The sequence below is a fragment of the Pteropus alecto genome, unplaced genomic scaffold (genome assembly GCF_000325575.1).
Source record: "Pteropus alecto unplaced genomic scaffold, ASM32557v1 scaffold135, whole genome shotgun sequence".
Lineage (NCBI taxonomy): Eukaryota > Metazoa > Chordata > Mammalia > Chiroptera > Pteropodidae > Pteropus > Pteropus alecto.
The window spans coordinates 2,842,345-2,867,966 of NW_006438076.1; the positions used below are offsets into that span (position 1 = coordinate 2,842,345).

The 25,622-nt window shown below is 53.1% G+C and overlaps 1 protein-coding gene and 1 pseudogene across 2 annotated transcripts in view; both read left to right on the top strand.

Moving 5' to 3' along the window:
• The window catches only part of KIRREL3 (kirre like nephrin family adhesion molecule 3), a 528,183-nt gene extending 505,623 nt beyond the window's left edge, over window positions 1–22,560 (top strand). The window contains exons 8-17 of one of the 2 annotated variants that reach the window (XM_006915190.1): window positions 1,036–1,184; window positions 2,143–2,270; window positions 3,344–3,470; window positions 7,625–7,725; window positions 9,965–10,163; window positions 11,655–11,690; window positions 15,494–15,601; window positions 17,106–17,215; window positions 20,348–20,434; window positions 21,033–22,545. In XM_006915190.1, the coding sequence (XP_006915252.1) occupies window positions 1,036–1,184; window positions 2,143–2,270; window positions 3,344–3,470; window positions 7,625–7,725; window positions 9,965–10,163; window positions 11,655–11,690; window positions 15,494–15,601; window positions 17,106–17,215; window positions 20,348–20,434; window positions 21,033–21,476 (1,489 nt within the window). In that variant the 3' untranslated portion in view covers window positions 21,477–22,545. Of the gene's footprint in view, window positions 1–1,035; window positions 1,185–2,142; window positions 2,271–3,343; window positions 3,471–7,624; window positions 7,726–9,964; window positions 10,164–11,654; window positions 11,691–15,493; window positions 15,602–17,105; window positions 17,216–20,347; window positions 20,435–21,032 lie in introns of both variants that reach the window. The other variant, XM_015592001.1, reaches the window with a different exon arrangement.
• On the top strand, window positions 13,691–13,806 carry LOC112482537 (annotated as a pseudogene).
• Window positions 22,561–25,622: the final 3,062 nt, after the last annotated feature.

Here is a 25,622-nt window from a genome sequence, read left to right on the forward strand (position 1 = left end):
GATGTAAAAAAGTGAGTGTTGTCTACAGTGGAATTAAACTAGGGGAAGCTATGAACTCTCTCCTTGGGCACCTGTAAGGAAAGCCCTCAATGTGCGTGCACGCGCGCGAGCACACACACACACACACACACACGCACGCACACAGCCCTGGGGCTGCAACACTACCCCAGAGGAAGCAAGCAGTGATCACCACCCCAGGGCCCGGACCAAGACAGGCTCAAGGCTTTTCTGTCTTTCCCCTCTGTTGGTACTGATGGGTCCATGGGCCAATGAAAGAAGTCAGCACAGCCTTCATCCTGCCTCCCCGACCAAATCAGGAGAGAGAGAGCAGCCTCTAAGGAGCAAAGCCAGGGTGGGAGGGTGAAAACTGGGTGGAAAAAGAGCGAGTGCCATCCCTAGGGGTGAGGGGTGAAAGGGCTTTTGGGGAGAGGGGGGCATGTGAGGGGACCTAAACCCTGGGGACAGGAGTCAGGGCAGGAGAGCTGAGAGTCGGGACCCTGGCTAACACCTCTCCATCAGCTTCTCGCCTTGTCTGGAGATCGAGCTTCCGGGAGCCTCATTTCTCTGCATGTGTGTGCATGTGTGTGTGTGTAGGTGTGCGTGTGTGCATGGCCTCTGAGGTCATGGACGTGGCCTCCTTCTTTTCCAATGTGACCCAGGACAAGGTTCTTGACAGAGCTCAGAGCGGGGTAGCCAAGCTGTCTAGAGACCGACAGTTGGGTTATTCATCGCCTAGCCAGCCAGATGGGCTGACCAACTGAATAGTCAACCCACCTGCCTCCAGAATAACCCACTGGTTCAGTGCCACTAACCACCTGGTGACCCTCAGACCGAAGCCCACCGCCTCCACCACCAGCTGCTCCCCAGTCCTGGAAGTGGCTCCCTTGTGGAGAATCCCCCTGAGGGACCCTGCCCCAGGCCGGACTTGTTTTCCTGTGGGATGGGTGCGTCCAGCTCCCAAAGAGAAGAGCCCCCTGGAGGAAAGCACACCCTTGCCGTCCAAGGTCACAACAGCCCGTGGGGCCTGTGTTGCAGGTGGGCCAAGCGGGGCCAGATCATCAAGGAAGCATCCGGAGAAGTGTATCGGACCACCGTGGACTACACGTACTTCTCAGAGCCTGTGTCCTGCGAGGTGACCAACGCCCTGGGCAGCACCAACATCAGCCGCACGGTCGACGTCTATTGTGAGTGCTACCGTCTGGGGGCTCCCCCAGGGCAGTGGGCACTGGGGCATCTCCGCTCAGGGCCAGGGGAACCGGGGCGGGACTCGCCACACACCACCATGCAACAATGCTTCACCAGCTCACGAGGCAAAGAACTTCCTCGTGCTGTGACCCTCATAGCAGCACGGGGAGGCAGGAACCGTTTCCCAGACGAGGGGTCAGAGGCTCAAGGTCACACAGTGAGGAAGCGGCAGAACAAGAACTGAGCCCAGGCTCTGAGCAAATCCACTCACTCCTGCCTGTCCCCTCAGCCCGCTGCCTCCCATTTGGGGCTCACGGACGTCCCCCTCCTCCCTGCCGGCCTGGCAGAGACCCCCCACCCCGAGCTCTACACTAAGAGACGAAGCCAGGCTCCTGACCCCAGATTTCACATTCTTCTGCTCCCTGAAAGCAGCCCTCCGCATTCCCTCCATCACCGTGCCTGAAAGTCCATCATCACACTCACTCGGAAACAGGGCCCGGGCTGCAGGAGGCTCAGGTTACTGGCTGAGCACGTGGGAGGAAGGCAGAGCGGAGCCTCCATTAACCTCACCAACACTTAGCAGGGGCGTGGGAAACAGGTGGGGCTGAAAAAGAGGCTGGATGGGGCTGGAGTAGGGGATAAGCTGAGAGCAGCCACCTGGCCTCCTCCGCTCCATGCACTGGGGTAGGGGATTCCTCAGGACAGAAGGAAGGGGCTGGGAGAGCCCTGAGGGCATGTCCAGGCACAAACGGGGCCAGAGAGCCCTTTTCCTAGGGCCAGTGCTGCCTACTCTTGCGGCCCCACAGAAGGCTGGGCTGGGGGAGAGGGGTCTCTTCCTTACTTCCTGACCCCAGGCCAGAGGGGCAGAGGACTGAAATGTGAGGGAATCGGCTGGGTGGTGGGGAAAGGACGGCAGCAGAGGGTCCCCTGAGCCCTGTCTTCTTCCTTCCATCACAGTCGGGCCCAGGATGACAACAGAGCCGCAGTCCCTGCTTGTGGATCTGGGCTCTGATGCCGTCTTCAGCTGTGCCTGGACCGGAAACCCATCCCTGACCATCGTGTGGATGAAGCGGGGCTCTGGTGTGGTGAGTCCACAGCTCAGACTCCTCTGGCAGGGGTCGGGGGGGGCCACGGGCCAGGAGAAGACTGCCTCATCGGGCCCCTCTCACTCTCATATGGGGGCTGTCAGCTTCCAGTGAGCTGAAGGAAGCACTCCGGAAAGAGGAGAGGGAGCCCCAGGTACCTACGTGCACCTCCTTGGCCCTAAACACATGCAGCCATTGCAGTGTTTCTGTCCTGAACCTAAGAAGAAAAGCAGGTGGTCACCAATACGCTGGGGGTAAAAAGTCACTAGGAAGGCTCTTCGACTTTCCTCAAAAATGAAGTGACCCTTTAGCTTTTGGATTAAGCTTTGCTCTCTTCCTGTGTTCCTCTTTTAAAACCTGTGTGTTCTTTAGTGTGCATAAGAGTTTGTCTCGGGACCGGCGAGAGCCTTGGGCGAGAGGTGGGTGGAGGGGCAGAAGGAAACCAGCCTCCGTGTGGCCGGCTCTGCCAGACACTGCACTACCCCGTGAGCTCACTGCCCCCACTGTAAGGAAAAGCAGACGGCATCAGAGAACATAAATAACTGCCCGCAGCCACACAGATAGTCACCACTGGAGCCAGGATTCCGACTCAGAGCTAACCAGTGTCGAAGTCTGTTTTCTTTTCTACCCCAAATCATATCCCAAATGGATACTGAAAAATGACTTGGAAAAGGCAGGTCCGGGAACCCTCAGAGAAGTTCAGCTTAGGTCATTTCACCCATGGTCAGTTTGGTAAGGGGAGTGGGGGGGGTGGGCAGCCCCTCCCTGGATTAGGACCCCTCGGGACACAGCCCGGCAGTCCCATCCTCCTCCACACTCATCCCGTGAACCCGCCCCCAGGGCTGCAGCAGGATGTAGCATTTCAGCCCCATGGAGCCCTTCCTCTGTGCTGTGGGCCTCTCCCACACATGTGAGCTGTGTCATAAACATCTGCCTCCTACCCTAGCCCTGGTTTTCACCGAGATCCTGGAGACGTCACCTTCCACCAGGCCTGCCTCTCAGACCCTCTGGTTCTGACAGACGGAGAGAGTCTATACCCACTCTCCATGTCTGATCCTCCCCAATTCTCCTAGGTCCTGAGCAATGAGAAGACCCTGACCCTCAAAGCCGTCCGCCAGGAGGATGCTGGGAAGTATGTGTGCCGAGCGGTGGTGCCCCGGGTGGGAGCCGGGGAGCGAGAGGTGACCCTGACTGTCAATGGTAAGATCCCCACTCGTGCTGGGGCAGGGGGTGGGAGGGAGGGAGTGGAGAGGGACCCAAGGCGTTTTGGCCCCAAGCAGTGCCCTAAGAGGCTGTCACTAGTTCAGGGTCTTGCCACCACCTCCAACTATAGGCGCATAGCCATGATGTCCACCTTGTCAAGTTCTGTCAGAGCCCAGGCCTGACATGAAAAAGGACCTGGATAGCTTTCTGGTCACCTCCCTCCTTCTTTGTTATCTTCCAAAGAGTCTCAGCCCTAAGAGTGGCCGCTAATAAATTTTGTCCTGGCCAGGAAAAAGGGTCAAAGGGTCACTGGGCAACCAAAGGCATATCCACACTTTGACCTTGACCTTGAACCTGGTGGGAATTTAAGGAAGCATCTCTGGACTCCTGATCAGGCTCTTCCTATTACATGAGAGCCACTCAACCAGGAAGACCTGTCACCGTCTTCGCCAGACCAGGAGTTCAGGGAATCTGTTGCAGGCGGTTAGGGGGAGATGTCTTATTACATATAATAAAAATCATTACAGCAGGAGAATGTTTTCATAACTCTTCAAGAACAGTGTGAGCTACTAGATAACGATTACATGAAGCATTTAGGGGTTGGGGCTGAGACCAGGCCTGGCTGATGAGATGTAGAAGGTTGCAAAGAAGCTGGGACCCACCTCAGGTCGGACCCACCTCAGGTCAGACCCAAGATGGCTGAGGCAACAGGACAGAAATCTGATGTCCCTACTGTGGTAAGTGCCTGGGCCTCGGTTGGAACCCAAGGTGCTGGTTTGAGAGGGTGAGAAACACTAAGGCCAGGTCCCCCTGCCACTTCCAGACCTCCTCACTGGGCTGGATTTCTGGTTTCCCACCTCACATCTGTCATGCCCATGGCCTTTTGCAAGCCCTGTTCCCACTACAGTAGGCCGGGGCCCTGGGAAGGGGCTGAGCCACGTTCTAAAAATGTGCCCGGTTGGCTTCGTCTCAATCCAAGAAAGCATCCCCTGACAGCCTTACCTCTGCTCCCCCTTTGCTAGGAAACTAAGCCGCATGGGGCTCCCTCGGCCATTCCCCTCTGCTGTCCCCATTAACCACCCCCCTCCCTCCATCTATTTCCTTTCCTGTCCTCTCTGCAAGGGTTGTGGCAGCTCCAGAATGGGAATTAGCTACCCAGACCCTGGAGTGCTCACAGTCACCTGTCCTGGGCAGAACCCTGACTCAGGAGCCCTCCTGCCTTTCCTGTGTGTCCCTAGGATGCCACCAATAAATTGGCACTGCAGGGCTAAAAATAACAGCATCTGATCGTGACTCTGTATATCCATGGCAACACAGACTGCAGCCTTTTCCTGCCGCTCTGGTGTCTGACACTCAGCTCAGGTGCCAGGCCCTGGTGAAATCTTGGCCTCCCCCGCTGCCAGCTCTGGAAGGGCACTGGGCAGTGCTGGCCCGTGACTGAGGTGGCTCCGGTCCACTCGCCCCATGACCAGCTGGGCTGGGAACCCTCAGACTCACACGTGGCCTCCAGGGTCCCTCAACCTAAAGCTTTTAAATGAGCATCCTCATTTCTAGGGAAATTAGGGCGGATAAAAGAGGGACTGACATGCCATTGTCACTCTAGACATTCAGGCATTTCCCAGAAGAGATTTGAAGTAGATTCTGAAGGAGGGGATGCACATCTCTGAGGAATGTTTCTCCTGGATGGGACACTGCAGCCTCTGCCTGGGGTTTAATCTGCTTCCTCCAGGGTCTGGCTTTCCATCTGCCTCTTCTGCCTTCAGTCCTTCCATACAAGCCCCCCAGGTTGCCAGGAGGAGAAACGCCCAAGGGATGGGAGTGAAGCAAGGAAGCCCTTTGTTTATGCTGAACCAAGGTCATCTCTCCCTGAGGCAGAGGGATGGATTAAGTGGCCCAGGGAGAGGAACCTGCCAGTCTTCTTGGTGGGGACTGGAGAACAGGTGGAGGGACAGTGCAGCCTTCTGCAAAAAGACCTGGACTGAGCTGAGGGATCTAACCTTCTGGAAGGATCTAGAATGATGGGGTTCTCATCAGAACAAATCCCAGCCGGTGGGGACTGCTGGCCATTGCCCTGTGGGGGATCGATCGATCAGTGGGCACTGATGTTGGCTGCCGTGGCTCACTCTCAGATCTGCGGGAAGATGAACAGCTTTCCTGCTGCTCCCTGACCCCTTCAACCCCATCTATCCTGAGGAACCCTGCCCCCCAGACAATTCCTAGCTCCTGGGAAGTGCAGGGAAAAGGTATTATGGTTTCATCACTTTTAGCGCAGTAGTAAAACAAAGCCACATCGAGTTCCTAAAACGCCCAGCCCTCCTGCCTTTTGGGCACAGGCTTCTTGGCGCTAAGGGCTCAGCCCACTCATAAAGCCGGCTGAGTGTGGAAGCCCTTATCTCAAGGGTCCCCCAGAACTGCCTCACCCAGCTCCAAGCCGTTTGCATCCTGAACTTAATGGAAGCTACCTGAGTGTCTCCCGGCAGCTTTTTTCCCCTTGGCTGAGAGCTACTCATAGAAACGCAAATCTGGTTTAATTAAGGCAGCTAATAAACAGCAATTATGTTTGCAGGGATTTTTGGTTTGTTCCTAGCATAATTTCGCTGGTCCTGTATCCCTTTCTCTGCCTTTCTTGTTTCCTGCCACCTTAGCTTCAGGCTTTACAGCGGGGACTGGGAACGGGGCATGCGGGCTTCCACACCTTCACCCAGTGCTTCAACTGCCCACCCAGCCAGAAAGCTGGCTGTGCAAATGGCTGAACTAGCCACTCCTTCGTCCCCTTTTCACTGCCCGGTGGGCATCACGTAGAAAAGAGAAAAAGCAAATAAAAGGCAGACTAGACAGGAAGCACTGCTGGACTTCAGGTGGACTTGCTAGCCTATTTAATGCGTTAACTGAGACGGGTACATTAGGAGCCTGACACGTCACACACACACACACACACGCACACGCACGCGCACGCGCATGCGCGCGCACGCGCGCGCGCAATCGAAAAATGTTGGGGTCAGCTTTGGAGCCGTAATCTCTCTCACCCAGGCCATCTGGGATCTCCTCAGACACGTGTGAGATGAAGGCTGTAAACGTGCCCCGTGCATTCCGCCTGCTCAGGGTGATTCCCGCACTGGTGGAGTAACGTCACACACGTTTCTCTTCCTCCCTGGGTGCTCCGCCGGCCTGGCCCAGGATACCTGGTTTGTTAGGCAAGCACGCCCTCTACTGGATATCCGAGAAAATGGCTTGAGATGGAGCAGCAGGCTAAAGCCGAGGTGCCATCAGTTAGTGCTGCATCCCTTCCTCCCTGACAGCTCTCCCACCCGCTTCTCAGGTTGGCCACCTCCTTCATAAAGCGTTCCCTATCCACCAGGCTACACTAGCTTCTCTCCTCTGAAGTCGTTTAGCACTTCACCTGTACGCTTCTGTGGTCCCAACACTCTCCACGTTTTATCCCAGTTTTTTAAGTTGTGGGGAAAGGGAAAAACATCCACCAGTCCCTCCTCTGGTTCCTTTGGCTGGTGGAAGAATCGAATCAGCATACGACAAATGAACGAGAGAAAATAACCAAATTTAGTTACATACGTACATATGGGGACTCCACATACACGCAAGAGGGACGGAAAGTTAAAACGAAGTGTTTACGGCATTCTGAGCTAAAGCACGTTGGGGCTTCGGAGGGGAGGAAGGTCACTGCAGTACGATAAGATGTTCAGTAATTAGTAGTTTGCCCTGCCGAATAGATAGGTCAAAAAAGGTTATCTCTGATCGTCTCTCATTATAGGCAAGGCCCCTAATTTAAATTCTTGTAGGTAGTTAAGGGGGGCAGAGGTTTCTTTTGGGCCCGCAGGGTCTCCATTGCCCTTAGCTCAAAATAATCCACATATCACAGAAGCACACGTTGCGCTGACTCATTCTGAACCCCTACTATGTCTTCTGGGCATTCTGACTTAGAAGCACCCACTCATGATCTCTTAAAGGTTCATGACTGATGCCTAATTTATCTTTGAGTCCCCCACCTTGCACTTCCCCTTGTACACACAGCCTTTAGGAGATGTCTGCTGAATGATTAAAGTAATGAATAAACTTCTGAAGCCCTCCCACAAGGGGCCCTGTCAGGGACATACTCTTATTGAATCCCTGATGTAATGTTGTCTCCCCAACAGGACCCCCCATCATCTCCAGCACCCAGACCCAGCACGCCCTCCATGGAGAGAAGGGCCAGATCAAGTGCTTCATCCGGAGCACACCGCCGCCGGACCGAATAGTGAGTGCTCCAGGGAGGGGACAGGAGGGGTAGGGGGCCCTGCAGCAAGCTTAGCGCCCAGCCTCCGCCCACTTCCGGGAAGTCAGTGCACGCCTTTGCGCTTCCTCTCTGTGGGGACAGCATTCCCACCTTGCTCCCTTGGAAAGGCATCATGAAGACAAACATCACAGGCAGTTTCCGGTCTCAGAGCAGGCCGTACTCCTTGGGCCCATCTGCAAGTGTATTTAATGGCTCTCTGCCACAGAGCTGGGCGCCAACATTGATGGTTATAGTGGAACACTGCATCCTAGGAGCAGAGAGGCAAGTGAGGGGAGCAGAAGGAAAAGATACACAATTTCCTCCCTTTCTTGGGTTCAAGGCCAATCTTTGGCAAAATCCTACGCAGAGTGCAGTTTATAGTGGGCAAATCCCTTTCTGCGCCTCCCAGAGCCCTTCTCCACTGGCCTCTACTGCTTGTGGTCCATGGAGAATGAATGCTGCCCCATTTATCAAGTTTTCCCCTCATAAAAGTGCCACTCCATTCTCCCTCCTTTGTCTCTGTAGTGCAGCTAAGGCAACCTGCATGGTGCACACTTAGCCCTCCTGGGTATTTGCTTTGGTGAAAGGGAGTGTCTTCTGCCCCAGTCCACCTGAAACTGATGGAAGCATAGGCATAAAAACCAAGAAAGGTGAATATTTTACAGCTCTGGGTGGGGGCAGATATTATTTTTGTAAGCCCCAGTGCTAGGACAGTCCTACCTGAAGACTGCCCCGGGCCAACTCCGCAGGGCGCTTCTGCGTTTTATGATCCAGCAGTGGTGTGGAGGGTGCACATGGCGCTGGGATGCCCAAACTCAGGTGCCATCCTGTACATGAGATATTACTAGAGCGTTATTGCTGTTACACACTTTCTCAGGCATTCACTTCATTCGCTGTCTGAAGGAGCCACACAAAAATTGCAAGAATTCACGCATAGAACTAAGACCTACACCTCCGCATTCCCTTCACTCTTTAATTTTTTTTTTAAATTAAAAATGCAACACATGCCCATTGTGGAACAGCCCGCTCACTCTTGAGCATAGTCACACAATCTTTCTCTTCACGGATAGCTAACTCTAGGCCCGCGTTTCTCACCTGGGTGATTCTTGACCCCCAGGGGACATTTGGCATTGTCTGGAGACATTTTTGGTTGTCACAAGTAGAGGGAGACTACCAGCTCTAGTAAGTAAAGGCCAGGATGCTGCTACACATCCTACAATGTTCAAGGTAGCCCCTGCTCCAAACAAGAACGTCAACAGTGCCGAGTTGAGAAGCCACTCACAGCTCTGTGCCGTCCAAGCGTGGACCTACGTGCAAGGCCACATTCTCACACTGTGAGCAAACAGGGTGCGCGAGGCGCCTGCCGTGCACGTAAAGCGACTCTGGGAAAAATTAAACTAAGATAGATAAGATGATCACAAACACAACTCTCAGAATACTTTTGTACAGACAGACATAAAAGTAACAAAACTAGACTCAGCCACTCTGGGGCTGGTCTTCTGCCTCCACTGGCCAGGCGGAGGATGCTGGTGGGAGCGTCTGGAGGGAGGGGCTCTGACTGCTGCTGCAGAGCCCCCTGACTGCCTGGAAAGGGGTTCCAGTGCAGATCCACATAAGGCCCCCTTCTCGGTGGAAATGCCCTCCCAAGTGGCCCGACCTCTGTGTGTGTGTACATGCGTGCACATGTTTGTGGTGTGGTGTGTGTACCTGCACGTACACGTGTTGGTGTTTGAGTGGTGTGGCATGTGCATGTGTTGTGATGTGTGTGCACAGATTTGTGGTATATTGGGATGTGTGTGTACATGTGTTTATGTTGTGTGTACATGTGTACCTGTATGTAAACAGGTGGCTGCTACGTGTATGGTGTGTGCACGTGTTTGTGGTGTGTGTTGAGGTGTGTGTACACATTGTGGTATGGTGTATGCGTGAGTCGTAATGTGTGTTTATGTGTGTGGTATGTGTGTGGTATGTGTGCGTGCTTGTGATATGTTGGGGTGTGTACACACGTGTACACATGTTGGCGCTGTGTGTGTGTGGTGTGTGCATACATTTGTGATGTGTGTTGGGATGTGCGTGAACCTGTGTGTACACGTGCCAGTGCTGGTGGCAGGGAGCATGCATGTGAGCCTGGTAGTGTCAGCCCTGGAGCAGGAGGAGGCACAGTGGTCTCAGTGTGGGTGGCCACGGTGGGGTCTCCTCCTAATTTTGGCCCCCTGGACAGGCCTGGTCATGGAAGGAAAATGTGCTGGAGTCGGGGACGTCAGGGCGCTACACCGTGGAGACTGTCAGCACGGAGGAGGGTGTCATCTCTACCCTGACCATCAGCAACATCGTGCGGGCCGATTTCCAGACCATCTACAACTGCACCGCCTGGAACAGCTTCGGCTCTGACACGGAGATCATCCGGCTCAAGGAGCAAGGTGGGGGCCGGGGGATGGTGGGATCAGCAGGCCCCCCTCTCTGCCTCGGGCAGGATTCCAAGCAATATCTTCCAGGTTCCTGAGGGGACAGAGTGCCTAGCAGAAGTTACAAGTGGGTTGGGGCCCGAGACCAAGTCATAGTGCTCCTGCTCACTTGCCACGCAGCCTCGGGCAGGTCAGTGGAAGTGGCCCTCCTTGGCCCAGCTCCTCCAGAGGCAAGAGCCACTAGCTTGCACCAGGAAGTGAGAGGGGAAGAAAGCTGCCCAGGGAGGTTGTCCTTCAAGGTGACGTTTCAGGAAAAGGTGACTACAAAAGTGAGCCAAACTGATTGCCATGATGAGCCGCCAACACCTCCTAAAGGCCCTGGCTCGTGTCTACTTGACATTTCCCTGGGGGGCCCTTGTCTGATGTCAAAATGCCCACAGTGGTGTGGGACACAGTGATCCCCCAGGATGGCCATACATCTGTTAGGGAACCTGGCCCAGCCATTAACACAAGTCAGTCCAGGGACCCAAAAGTCCCCCAGAGGCACCCGAGCTGTGCTAAAGGGAAGCAACTGAGCTGCCCCAACACCTGGTGTGTCGGGGGCTGGTTCCAGACCCTCTCCAGTTCCCCAGGAACATGGGAGAGACATGGACCACTGTGCTCCAAAGAGGGTAGCCAGGGAGTAGCTCTAAGCAGAAGGGCTCAGAGGAGGGGACAGTAAGGGTGTGAGAAGGAAGCGGTGGGAGCGGGAAGGCTCACCCCACGGTGATCCCGGGTGCAGACTGTCCAGCTCCTGGTCACGAGCTCCAGTCTCTGCTTGAAGGTCGCGAATAGACCAGAGGGCAGGGAATCTGGGACGGGCATGGGGGGGATCCAGAGAAGCTCGGGACACCAGCAGCACACCGGGTCCTAAGATGGGCTACGGACCTTGCCCCTTTGACCGGGCAGTCCAGGGGGCCTCAGCCCTGGCACTCTCTGACCCCTCCAAGACGAAGGCCACCCACAGGCTGTCAGGCCTTGGCAAGTGGCTCTGAGCCAAGAGGATGGTCCCAGCTGAGCCCCTTGGGCCTCAGGGCCTTGGGGCTTCCCTTGGATCACAGTGTCTCCCAACACCTCTTCCCTAATACGTGCTGCTTTGCATAATGCTTTGCACATAATTTGCATAACGTCATCCACACATCATCCCAAACCTCCAGCCCCTGTTGCTTACCCTCCATGTCCTCCCCTCAGTGCCCCACCCCCCATGCCCTCCTCTTAGAGTCTCACCTGACCTCCCAGACCTGCCCCACCCCCAGCCTTGACCTCTCTCTCTGGTCCCTCCCTCCTGGGGTCTCTAAGTGTCTCCAAGTTCAGTCGGGCTAGCCCAGGTCCGTTGCGTGATCCCGAAGATGTGATTGAGGAGGGAGCCCCCTCACCCCAGCCCTCTCTAGGTGGCAGTCCCCCCAGTCCCACCCCACCCTGGCCAGCCAGGCCCTGGCTGTGGACGCTTGCTTTATTTCCAAACAGGTTCGGAAATGAAGTCGGGAGCCGGGCTGGAAGCAGGTACGGAAGGAGACATAAGAATTCCCCGGGATGGGGGGAAGGGACCTCTGGGCTAGTGGGGGAGGGAACCCCAAAAGGAGTAGGGAGGCCTGTGCCGGCCTCTAACGTCATGCCCTCCCCCATCTCCAGGGTTCAGTGCAGTCAGAGCAGCAGGGAGAGGGGGGCCCAGCCAGCGCGGGTCTAGTAACCCCAGAGACCGGTCTCCTCCCTCACTGCCACCAGAGCCCACAGGCTCCTTGCAGCCAGGGACACTGACTCTTCTTCCTCCTACTCCATTCCTTGCATCCTTTCCCTTCAGAAGTCCTGGCTCCTCTCATCTGGGGACAGCTCCCCACCACCCGGCCCCCCTCCATTTCCACACTCTCCCCGACTCTTCCAGCTTCTCAACATCGTCACCAGCGTGGCCACGGCTTCCCTGGGTGCCAGGGCCTCCCGGTGCTGCTGTAGCCTGCATAATCCACACTAATCCGTGCTTTCTCACTGCTGCTTCCTCCTCCGCTCCTGCAGTACCCCACAGTACTACCATCCCACCACCAGGCCGAGGCCGCTGGCAGTGCCTCCCTCCGCAGGCACCTGGCGGCGGAGTGGTCATCAGGCTCCCTGGGTTGAGCCGTTCTACTTCGGGCCCTCACAGGAGACAGCGGCCACCAACCTCCAAGCAGAAACCCAGAAAAGAGAATGAGGACATTGCAAACCTGACTGATCAAGGCTGATCAAGGCCATGCTGAAGACATGGGGCCCTCTGCCCTAGTTCTCCCTCCACACTGGCCCCGAAGGAGCCGGTTCCTTCAGCAAGCTCCAGTCAGGGCACCGACAAGCTCACGGAGGCAGCAGTTGTCAGCCTTCGGCTCTATTCTCCCTGAGGCCCCTGAGCGCCCCTCCTGGTGCCGGGATGGTATCTCCTGCCTGTCTCCATCGCACATGTGTCTGTTCAGCTCATCCAGAGGTCCCTGACCCCTTCTTTGTGGCTGAGACTCCTCATGCCCAGTGCACCTCCTTGGATGGAGAGGAGGCTGGGTAGCCCTTTCTCCAGTCCCAGGGGGCGCTCTGTCCAGAGAGGGACAGCCAGCACAGGCAGCCCTCCCTCTCTAGGGGGTGCTCTGTCCAGAGAGGGACAGCCAGCACAGGCAGCCCAGGCCAGACCTCAGGAAGGCAGGCTGCAGAGGGAATGCCATCCCATGGGTCCCTCTGCCCCCATCAGACCCTCTCCCCCTGCCCTTGCCTGCCCACCCAGGGACAGTTCTCCAGATAAGATGGTGCCCCCCAGCTGTTAACAACTCAAGAACATGTGGACTCACAGAATGCCAGAGGCAGATGGTACTTGAGATACTACTTCCCTGGTTCTCTAGTTTTACAGATGAGACCCTGAGGCCCAGAAAGCTTCAGGAACCTTCCACGGTCATCCTCTAGGTCTGAGCTCAGCTGAGATAAGACCAAGGTTTTCCAAGGAAGCTTACTAGAAATCTGAGGAGAAACTAAATCAAACCCAAATTAATGAAATTCAAAAGCATAGAGCCAATGAGCTTCCAAAGCAGTTTTCTTTTCCTGATGGAATTAAAATCCGGAGAATCATCTCTTTGTCAAAGCGAGGTCCCCGAGGTTGAGTCGCTAGATTCCTGACTCTTACAACCAACCCAAGCACTTCCCATTTTCAGTCTCTGAATGTTTGCCTCACCCACCTCCTTTCTGCCCCCTCCCCTGCCACTCTGACAGTGAAGGTAACGAATGAGCTGATGTGCAAGTCCCGGGGTAACGAATGAGCTGGTGTGCAAGGAATGCATGAGAAAAACCACCATCACTGCCAACCGACAGTCACCTGCTCCTTCCGGGAGGAGGGGACCCACATGTTCACCCAATGGCATCTCCGAGGCCAGGGGCGAGGTTTTCTTCTTCTCTTTAAAGACAACAATGAGGATGTGGTTCCATAGTGTAGGAGTTAGCACTACCGCTTTACACGCAGGAGATCCTGGGTTCACGCCCCAGTGGAGCCATGATCCATGGTCTACGGCCATGCCACCCTGAACAAGCCTGATGTCTGATCTCGGAAGCTAAGCAGGGTTGGACCTAGTTAGTACTTGGATGGGAGACCACCTAGGAAGACCAGGTTCTGTAGGCATAAGTAATAATAAAATAAAAAAGGAAGGAAGGGAAGGAGGGAGGAAGGGAGACAGAGAGACAGAGAGACAGAGAGAAAGAAAGAAAGAAAGAAAGAAAGAAAGAAAGAAAGAAAGAAAGAAAGAAAGAAAGAAAAAAGAAAGAAAGAAAGAAAGAAAGAAAGAAAGAAAGAAAGAAAGAAAGAAAGAAAGAAAGAAAGAAAAGAAAGAAAGAAAGAAAGAAAAGAAAAGAAAAGAAAGAAGAGACAACAAGAGGCTAAACCACCTCATCCACACTGAGGATGGGCGGGAGGGCAGCCCAGCTCTACAAGGAATTTCCCTCCCTTTTAGGGCTTAGATCTGCTACAGGCCTCCTTCCTATCTAGAAACAGGAGCAGAGACTGAATAGGACCGGGTGCCAGGCTCAGTTCACAAGCCTTTACCTGCACTAATTCATCTAAACTCCATCCCATCACCCTGGGTAGGCACCATCATCCCATTTTAGAGATAAAAAAGGCAAGTAAGTTGCTCAGAAGAAGTGATGGAGTATGGGCTGTACAGAGTGTGGGAGATTTGAAGGGTGCTGTGTGAAACAGTGGACGGAGCCGGGCAGGATTGGGGTGGGGGTTGGAGGGAAGACGAGAGGAAACCTGGATTTGTCCTAGCTCTACTGCAGCTGTATGTCCTTAACCAAGTCACCTGACTTCTCTGAACCTTGGTGTTTTCATCCAAAAATGGACTCAGCGGGTCCGAAGGTCTCTGTGCCCCAGCATTCTCTAGTTCTATTCTAAATGGACGATTCGGGGCCCAAAATCATGTGCTCGGGCCCCATATACAGCCACAGAAGGGCCAAGACTGTCTGGAAGAGCACCCCCCAACCCCAACATCACCCTCCCTATCCCCATCTCTACTGGGCTAGGGCAGGCACAGACCACAGAAACTCAGCAGGGAGCGAGGCTTTGCCTAGCTGCAGTTCCGGGTTCCTCTCCAGGAGGAGTGCCAGGATCCCCAGAGTACTGGCTTTGGAGGGGAAGGAGCCAAACTGGGGTGGGGGGGTGCGTCAAGGAAAAGGAGCATTTCTCCTTAAAGGTGCGGGGTCCTGTGATCCTGCTCCCCTGGCCCCTAAGACTTGGGCTTCTGGCATTTACACTCTCTGATGCCCAGCGGGCCCTGAGGGGAAGCCGCTCCAAACCTGAGAACTCTAAAAGCTGATTATCCATGTCCAGCTTCTTGCCCTGGGAAAGGGAAGAGAAGGAAAGCAGAAACCAGACAAGGGCAGTGACCACAGTCATTTTTCAAAGAAATGCCAGAACTTAATGACTCTCCAGCTATTGCATGACAGAATATTCCCGGTTTAATACCCAACAGAGCTAAATTGTGCCCAGCCTTGCTTCTCATCTCCCGAGTCCCCTCCCCGACCCTCCCCTCCCATGTCTGCTTGCCTCCCTCTCCCACCACCATTGCTTCAGGTTCTTCCCTAAACCCTCCCTCCCTCTCCCCTCCCCCGTGTTCCACCTGAGCTGACCCTGTTGGATTCTGCCTGTGCCTTCTCACCCCACCGCCAGCGCCACGGGCACTTCCCAGAGGAGCCTGTGTACCGTGATCTGGCTCCAGCTTGGCAAGGGGCTGCACCTGGAGGAACTGGGTGAGGCCCTGGGGGAGAGTGGGCTGTCGGGCCCCTCGTCAGCTGTGCCTGCTTCTCTCCCACAGAGTCTGTGCCGATGGCCGTCATCATCGGGGTGGCCGTAGGAGCTGGCGTGGCCTTCCTCGTCCTCATGGCAACCATTGTGGCCTTCTGCTGTGCCCGCTCCCAGAGAAGTACGGGAGGGAGACCTGGGATCTCAGGGAGGGGGACAGAGAAAAAGGCCAGGCTTAGGCTGCCCCGGAGAGCAAGTAGGCAGGAGTGCAGGGAGCAGGGGCCCTGACGGTGCTGTGAGCTTCGGGGCCGGGATGGGGGTCATATGCATCTCTGTATGTGCAGTGCTTTGCGGGTGTCTGGCACGCAGTGGGCACTCAAATGAGAGTGAACTGGATGAAAGTGAACTTCACCCGACAGGGCAGTCAGCCAGCACTCTGGATTGAACACATGTAGCCATACGGAACTCTAGAAATCGGGGAGGGAAGGGTCCCTCTTTGCCCTCCAAGATCCGCCAGGCTAACCAGAAAAGCAGGTTACCCATACATGCGAAAAAAAAAAAAAAAAAGCATTCAAGGAATCACTGTGCAGACTTTCAAAGGTCTTTAGTCATTAGCAATAAAATCATGGTGTTTGTGCACCCTTGAAGATCGTGTATGTCTGGAGTTTCCATCCTGGGCATAATGCTGACGTTGTACTCACAGACGCATGAAACGCGATGGCAGAGCAGAGGTGAAAACAATGGAGGCACAGTCCTCCAGTCCCCCCTCTCCTACCACGCGAGCTTGGACAGGCCACGACTGTTCCCAGCCGGAGTGTCCTCATGTGTAATAGTGAGGGGTTGGATGATGTGACTTACGTGACCCCACCCAGTTCTAATATTCTGTGAGTGTAAGGTGCAAAATGAATAATCAGAGTAAGCCCGCTCCCTCCACCATGCGGCAGCCTTCAGGTATGGAAAGAAAGCTGGGTCTTCCGCTTAAGTCTCTTCCACTCCGAGCCTTGGCTGTCTTGACCGCCCCCAATCATGTGGTCTCAGGACCTCCCTCACCACCCTCTCAGTAGAAATTATGCGGAAGCAGATTTTCACCAGGATTTTCCAACAGCTCTCCAACTATAGATTGGCTGCCTCCTCTGGAAGTTTTAAAGTCTCCGTCATGGAAGCACTGACACAGTAGCTGGGATGGAAACTCCGGGCATACGCAATCTTCCAGAGCGCACAAACGCCCCACCGCATGTCAGGGATGTTTCTGCTTTGGGCAGTTGGTTGAACATTAAGGTCCCAAGAGTCAGATTTGTGATTCTCTAAACGGAGAGATCAGAGCCTGGTACAGTAGGTCAGAGAAGACTTCTAGAAGGAGGTGAGAACTTAGTAGGATGAAAGGACCTAGCTCTGTAAGGTGGACAAATGGATAGAGACAACATCTTGAGCCACGGGATCAGCAGTGACAGGCTGAGGTGCATGTGACCAAGAGCTAACAGAGAAAGAGCTCTGAGGCCCTAACAGCCCTCAGCACATGCAGACAGGTGTTCTGAGTGGGCAGGGGGTAGAGAAGCTGCTGAGTTCAGGGGCTGGAGGGTAAACTCTGGAGGGCGACAGGGGTGGCAGGGGCTTGACAACTCAGGCCCTAATGCTTGAGGGTGCCGACTGAATTTGTCATCTACACTTTCCTATTTTATGTCCAGATCTCAAAGGTGTTGTGTCAGCCAAGAATGATATCCGAGTGGAGATTGTCCACAAGGAGCCTGCCTCTGGCCGGGAGGCCGAGGAACACCCCACCATCAAGCAGCTGATGGTGAGAATGCTAACTTACCCCCACCCACCCCAACCTCTGTGCCCTGAAAGTCCTGGACTGGAGGCCTCCTGAAGCCCTAGACACATCTGTGAAGCAGAGCATCAGTCAAGATGTGCCCTTCCCCCTATGAGAGGCCAGGTCGACCGAGAAGGATCCTGTGCCTGTTATATTGCGCTTGGCGTTCTAGGAGACTCAAAGACATCTAAGATGCAATCCCAGCTTTCAGGGAACCTGCCCGTTCAGTAGAGAGAGAAGACATGCATAAATAGCCGTAATGTGTTGTTATATAACATATAATTCTACATACATACACACATAGATAATACAGACACATACCCTGCCCTGCTACCCGCCAAAAAGTCTGCGAGAGGAATAGATTCCTATTCCAGAAATGGCTTGCTTACCATTAGTAAACTCAACTTCTCCAGCAGCCCCAAGTCTGCTCTTCCTCTTCCTGACCCCCATTAATGAGCCATAACCCATCCAGCTGTCCAAACAGAATCCCGAAACACTGCTAGAAAATTCTTGTGCACACTCTGTCCTGGTGGTGATACTCTGAAGGGGGAAAGAGCGTGGGCTGCTCTGTGCCTCAGTCTCCTCATCTAAGAAAATGGGATGAAAGTAAGAGCACGCACACCGCGGTGAGGGCTAGAGCCCGTGGAGCACAAGTGCTCGAGAGATGTTTGCCGTTTGTGTTGCTCACAAATCACCTGTTTCCTTATCTTCCTCCTCTTAGATGTTGAGCGAGCTGCCTTATTCATCCCACGTCTCCAGAGCCTTCCAGTCCCTGGAAGGTGCTCACTAATGCTTATTACATTGAGCCGAGGTTTTCCTTGGCTGCTCTTTTTCTACCCGGTTGATTTTGGGGGGTCCCCTCAATGCCACTTCAAAAGATTCTTCAAATGGGTGCCTTGCCTCTGCTCCACTGTTTCTCCGCTAGCTCAGTTCTCCTTGTGGCTCCCCGGACAGTCACAGCAGCCTCCTAAGTGGTCTCACCATTCTGATTTTTCACCGCTTTGCTCAGTCCCTCTCCAGAGTCCCACAAAAAGTCCCCTTCTAAAACATAACCTGCCCCTGTGACTATCCCACTGAAAATCCTCGATGGTTCCCCATGTCTGCTGGAGAAAGTCCCAGACAAGGATGTTGTTAGGCTCTTCACGGCGCAGTGGCTGCCAACATTGCCAGCTCCACCTTCCTGCCAAATGCTTGGGGCCCTCTAGACACCCCAAAGAATTGCAATTCCCAGGCTTCGTGTCTTCTAGACCTTGAAGGTTTTGCACAGGCTGTCTCTCTGCTTGTCGAATTGGTCACTTGAATTTCACATTCTCCTGTGAGAATCAGCTCAAATGTCATCTCCTCTATAATTTTCCAAGCTTGTCCCCCCACTGCTGGCAGAGCTATGCACTGTCCTGCTTTTCCCAAACGCTTTGCATGTGCCTCCTTTACAGCGTATTGCTCTAATTACATGTCAGTTCCCCCAATTATCCCAGAGTTCCTCAAGGGCAAAGGTCATGTTCTCGAATCTATGCATGTATATTTCCCTGGGGCTAACATAGAGCCTGACGCAGTAGAGCATTTAATCTTACATGGGAGGAGACTGCAGCCTAGACCTCAGAAGGAATGGATGTCTCTAGATGAGCTTCATCAAGCCTATATGGAAGTACCTGGCCTGTCCTTCATCCCAGATGGGACCATGAATTTCCTCTCATTAAGACATTCTGGTTGCCTCAGACTGTCTCCACACCCCTCAGTCCAAACTCTCAGGAAAGGAGGGGAAGTCGCTCAGTAGTCAGTTAAGAGCAGGGAGGGGTAGGGGTGGGGGGAGGATAATTGAAGCAGAGGGACCTACCGAGGGCTCTGTGGCCAACCCTCCCCTTGGGGAGGCCGTCATTCCCCCACTCCCTTCACACATCCGCACCACCCCTCTACGGCCCCACGCCGAGGAGAGGCAGGCTTAAAAGCTGAATCCGGTGGGAAAGAAGAACTGCAAACCACATAGAGCCAGAGCATTTACTGGGAAATAAAAAACACAGCACTGGTGAGGAGAGACCGAGGCGGAAGTCCTTTGGCTGATTCTGTGAGGCTCCAAAATGAGACCAGGAGAGTGAGTCACAAAGGAGAACATGAAAGCGCAAAGAGTGGGTGAGAACCTGGCCAAGATCATGTCATGTACAGAAATGACACGTGGCAAGCAGCTATGTGCCACCGGATACCATCTCTGTGGTTATTAAGGTTGATTAATGTACTCGCTGTGTGCCAAGTATGCTTTATTTTTCACCTTAAGTCTATGATTTTAATTCTCAGAAACTTAGAGCGGTGCCACTTCATACATTCATCCAAAACAAACATAACATTTGTAACGGCCCTAGTGTAGATCAGGCACTGCACTACGCACTGGTGAATCACAAAATTAATAAAACACAATTAAATATGATTCCAATCCCAAAAGCAGCTCGGTCAGTGACCACAATATCCGAGGCACTGTGCCAAGGTTGTTGGGGACCCAAAGAGAAACAAGAAGTGATCCTTACCTTTGAGCTCTTTGGTGTCTGTTACAGAAGGAAACTTGTAGTACATCCAAGTCATCTCTGTGAATAGCAGGTATGGCCTGGGGTCATCGTGACTCCTTCTTAAGGCCTTCATTAAGACTAGCGCTGGGTGACACATGACCCTGCTAGGGCTCCAACTGTGCCCATTGGTCAAGGTTCTATAATTATTTATCTACAGAACCATCTCCCTGAGGAGCACGCCTGTATCTTAACTTGTGTGTGCCTGGTTCTTAGCATAGTTCTTGGCCTGAGGTCCAGTAAATGCTCAACAAATTGAATTGAATCAGCCAAGTGAGAGCTCTGGCAGAGATTTCCTAGGCCAGGGGAAGTAAATTCAATCTTAGAGACTGCCCCTCACTCACCCATCCCCACCTCCCATATCTCTCTCTGTCTCTCGGGATGAATCTCCTCCTGACTCCTTCACTTGCCTTCCATGGGCCAGGCAGTGGGAGGTGGGCAGGGGGTGTGGGGGGAGGCAGAGATGGCAAGCTTCTCTCGAGGTGGTTTCTCCATTTTTTTCCTTGGGGGAAGTGGACATTTAGCCCACCTCCTCCCCCACTAAGCAGCCATTTGGGGGTTGCAGATGGACCGGAGTGAATTCCAACAAGACTCAGTCCTAAAGCAGCTGGAGGTCCTCAAAGAAGAGGAGAAGGAGTTTCAGAACCTGAAGGTAGGAGTGGCCACAGACGGTAGGACCCGGCATGGAATCTGGTCTTCGGCTGGGATGGCCCGACCCCCACGACAGACAAACAATGACAGCAAATAGAAGAGAAAGGCCAGAGGTCACCTTATCCTCTCCCTAAGATGGAGCGCTTCCCTGCAAAGGCACCTGCTGTCCACACTGAAGAGGCGAGAGGGTTACAGTCGGGGTCCCACAGTTCTCCTCTCCCACAACCTTTTCATAGACAAATTTAAAACTAAGTATCCGTGTTCTGGAAAAAAAACGTGAAACAAATAAAATCTGGTTTTCAGATGACCTTGCATTGTGCTGACATAACCAATATACCCAAGAACCCCCTGCTTCCCTTCCTTCAGCGCCGTCCCCTGCCCGCTGCCACCTGAATACCTGCCAGCCCTCCCTTCTAGATGTCCCCGCCAGGCTAACCCTTCCAGCCCCCACGCCCCCGCATTTCTCCTCAGCTGTCCCCTTCTCCTGTCTGACCTCATCCCCCCCTGCGTAAGGTAGGACCAGCTCAGCTTAGGAAGTTCAATCGATGCAGGCTCTGCCCACCTGGTGACACTGCTCTCGCTCTTGTTCCCCACCCCAGGACCCCACCAATGGCTACTACAGCGTCAACACCTTCAAGGAGCACCACTCGACCCCCACCATCTCACTGTCCAGCTGTCAGCCGGACCTGCGTCCCACAGGCAAGCAGCGAGTGCCCACGGGCATGTCCTTCACCAACATCTACAGCACCCTGAGTGGTCAGGGCCGTCTCTACGACTATGGCCAGAGGTTCGTGCTGGGCATGGGCAGCTCTTCCATTGAGCTCTGTGAGCGTGAGTTCCAAAGGGGCTCCCTCAGCGACAGCAGCTCCTTCCTGGACACGCAGTGTGACAGCAGTGTCAGCAGCAGCGGCAAGCAGGATGGCTACGTGCAGTTCGACAAGGCCAGCAAGGCCTCTGCCTCCTCTTCCCACCACTCCCAATCCTCTTCCCAGAACTCCGACCCCAGCCGACCCCTGCAGCGGCGGATGCAGACTCATGTCTGAGGATCCCAGACCTCGGGCAGGGAGGGGAGGAACAGGGGCCATGACACATCTTGGCTCTCCAGATACTATGGGTACTTTGCAGAGGACCCCAGAACTGGCAGCCTCCAGGACAGCCCCAGAGTGCCTCCTCCGAAGACCTGATCAAGCACAAATCTGTGTCCCCAGCTACAATGTGCCAGAGGTGTGGGGTAGGGACGTGTCAGAGGATACTGCTCAGAGCACTGTGCTCCGTGCCGGACACTCTGGTCCCCGGCCCTTTCCTGGAGGCCCCTCCCTACCTGCTCCTCCCACAGGCACTAGAGGCAGCTATAACTTTGCTTTAATGAAACTGCCATCCACTCTCCAGTCTCCCCATCAGCTCTCCCCCCTTGCTGCCCATACTCCCCACCCCTGTGCCTGTGCTCCTGTACAACCTTGGGGAGAAGCGGGGGTGAAGCACTCCCCTACACCTACACTGAGCTGCCCCAGAGACCCCAGTGCCCTCTGCTGCACAGAGCCCAGACCCTGGAGGCTGAAACCAGAAATGGCCCTGGCCACAGGACTCTCTCTCACCATACTGGCTGGGAGCCCACCCCCAATTTGTTTGGTGTTTTGTGTCCTATATTCTTGCAGTTCTGTCCTTGGACTGGGTGCCTCTGAACTCTGAGCGGGGACTGGCCCGATCAGAGACTGGTGTTCAGGGAAAGGGAGGGAGGGGAAGGAGGGGAAGGAAGTGTGAGCACTCGAGGAACACCTCGCCCGACATGCCCCTTGCCAGGCTGTGCGCCTCAGAGCCTCCCCACCCACCCCTTGCTTTGTGTACTCCCCTACAGCACATCAGAGTTAATATATGGAGTGTGAGAGCTTCTCTGGTCATGGGGGAAAGTGTTTCCTGGGAGATGTAGGTTTGAGGGGAATAGAGGTCAGGTCTTTAAGATGGTAAGACTCGCCTTTTCAGCAGACGAGTCTCCTGGGGCCTAGATTCACACCAGGAACAGTGGTCCCGTCTTCAATAAGACTCCGCAGGCTAGAGAGAAAGTATATCGACATTTCACCCCTCCTACTCACCACCTGGGAATAAATATTAGGGCGTTACTCCAACAAATCTGTCCTTTCCTTTTGTTCCTGCGGAGCCATAGGAAGAACCCAAGAGCTCAGAGTGTGCCTTGGGAACCCAAGGTTCTTTGCCCTGCTTTGACTCATTTTTTTCTAGATGATGAAGGCAGTTGATAGCTCTAGTTGTGCTGGCTGTAGCTCCTACAGGCAGACTCCTCTCCTTGTGGATGTGCCCAACCCAGAGTGTGTGCAAAAGCAGCACTCACCAACCACCTGACTCATGCCATATGTGGCTTAGTGGCAAAGTGGTCATACTGGGCACTGGAGGGGTAATTCTAGGCTTTTCTCTCAGCAACATTCTACAAGGGAAGCTCCCTTCCTGGGGAGTTCAGGGGAGGAGGCCCTCCTCAAAGAGCCTATGGCACCAAACGCCATTAACACTCTGAGACTCCGATGTTCTAAGGATGGCCTTGCTTGGCTGGGAAGCTCGATGTAGTGACGGCAGCTGGGATGGGGAAGGGTAAACAGGGGCAAGTTAGAGGGCTAGCTCAGGAAGTAGGGTTCAAATGGAACTTTTGAGGACCCAAATTGTCCCTACAGTTAAAGTTCCTCTTAAGTTTTAGATCCTTCTCCTCCAATTTTCCCCGTAGTCCTTACTCATCATGAGAGCCTTCATCACAAGTCTATGCTTCTTTCCATACACTGATTCCTTGGATGGCATTCTTTACATCGCCAAAGGGATGTCCTCTTCCACCATATTTCCTATTGCTTCAAAACTCCCCAGTGCCCTATATGTCTTCCTTTGCAGCCCTCAAGCCCAAGAGAGTAGAAACTGATGAGAAATATAAGTGGACATCCCAGTCTCACATCCTGCGCCTAGTACCATTGTGGCCCGGCATAGATGCCAGAGTACTGGCCCCTGAGCATTTGAGGTTAATCTTGACAAGCCTTCTTCTTCCCCCATATGTGTGTTGCCTTTGCCAAAACGGAACAAGTTTCTAAGACTAGATGCAAAATGCCTCGGTGGGCTTAAAAAAGGAAGAGGCTGACTTAAGAGGATTTGTCCATTAATTTTTCCTGGTCTTCCCCACCCTGGGGTGGGTGGGAAATCTTCTTAATCCTCACCACAGCCTACTTTGTTCCTTCTCCCCTGCCACACACACACACACACACACACACACACACACACACACACACACACACACACACACACACACACACACACACACACACACACACACACACACACACACACACACAGTTTCCATAACAGGGGGGAGGTACCTATTCTTTCCTGAAACCCAAGGTTATGTTCAGAATAACTGGAAGCACAGAGAAGGAAACTGTTCTCTCGCAGAACAGAATGAGCTCATCTCCCTCCTGAGCTTCAGGCACTCCCGGGGTAAGAATGCGGACTGTCATAGAAGAGGAGCGAGAATCTTGACAGGGGCTGAACAGTCAAGACTCTGCCGCCCAGTGCCTAACCCCCTGAGCACACCCTCCAATGCACAAATACAGCAAAGACTTCCCAAGGGATAGGTCACAAGTAAGGCCCTGGTCAAAGAGAATAACACAGAGGGGGAAAACGAGTAGCATCTGGGGGCTTCTGAAATGTTGAGGCATTGAGAAGGAGCCTAGACTGAGCGGTGTGCTTCTCTCAGTTGTCTCCAGCCCTATTTACTTCTTATAAAGGAGAGTGCAAAAAAAGCTGGTAAAGGAAGATGTTAAAAAAAAAAAAAATTTAAGGCCATGGGAAGCTCCAATTCTCCCTATAGGTGATTTCAAATTAACTGAAATGAGCCTACATTTGTAATCTTATTTAATCCTCACAATTCTACAAAGTATTACCATTTTATAGGCAAGGGAATGAGACTTAAAGAAGCCAAAAGACTTGCCCAAGGTCACAGAGCTTTAAGAGATTTAAACACACATGATTTCCTCTGTAAAACCTTTTCATCCTGCAGTGCCAACTCAAGGCCACTTGCATCCTAGAATATGATGAAAACAGCTGGCAGTAAAGGTCATTTGCTAGCACCCACTGGAGTAGGCTGAGCTCCACTAGGAAGGTGGGACTGGCAACCTCCACCTCAAGTCCCCAGATGACCTGGAAAGACCACGGCTCCCTGGGAAACAAAGCTATTCTGTGTATGGAAACATCTCCTCCCCTACCAAGGCCAGTGTCCAGTTTTCTGATAGCTTTAAACTTCACTGTTGGCTCCTAGTCCCTGGATGGGAGCCCAGTTTCTAATTCTCAGGATAGCTATCAGTCTGGAAAGGCCAGAGTTATTCCACCATCTCTTCAACTTTCTCGAGATAGGAAATGCTCTTGCTTGAAGAGCTAGAATACATCAAATCCATTTCTGACAGAGCCTATTGAAATAAGTGCTATAAAGTAATTGGCCTTGAAGCTGCCTTTGAGCTTCCAGAGTGGAAAGGACTATGGGAAATTAAAATAAACATGATGGCATCCTTGGGAGATTGCTCATAACAGGAATCGCATTTCTCACTTCCTGTATGGGGAGGTGTAGACACAGCCTACGGTATTTGCCGTTAAGGAATCAGAATTGAAATCACAAGGTACACACCCTACAAGTTCAATGAGCTCTTTGTAGGTATTATGTGTGGTTTATGCCAGCACCAGGAAAACAGATGAAGGCCATCCTGCAATTAGTTTCTACTCTAAGAAGCTTCCCTATTAAATAAATTCTTTATTAAATAAAAGTATAAATATTTCAATAAAAACTCTTAGATTTTTATTTAAAATACTATTGGTGTGCCTATCTAAAGAAACATAACCATTTAGACATAAAACAATCTCAATTCTATCTTGAATTTTACTTCCCCTTTAAAAGAAGTTTAGAAGCGTCTTTTATCCGCATTGCTTTTAGAAGATATGAACCACATACCAGCCATTTGCAGCGTTAGCGTCAAATCTACCTACAATCTTTGAGAATCACTGATGGACCTCTCACCCTGATCTTTACTTCTCATTTCCAGTAAGCCTCCAGCCACCCTAACTAGGGCATAAACTGGGAAAAATGAGAAAATTTCAAACTACTCATTTTTCTAAAAATGAGAATTTGTTTTCCCAGATGAATACATTGTTGAAGT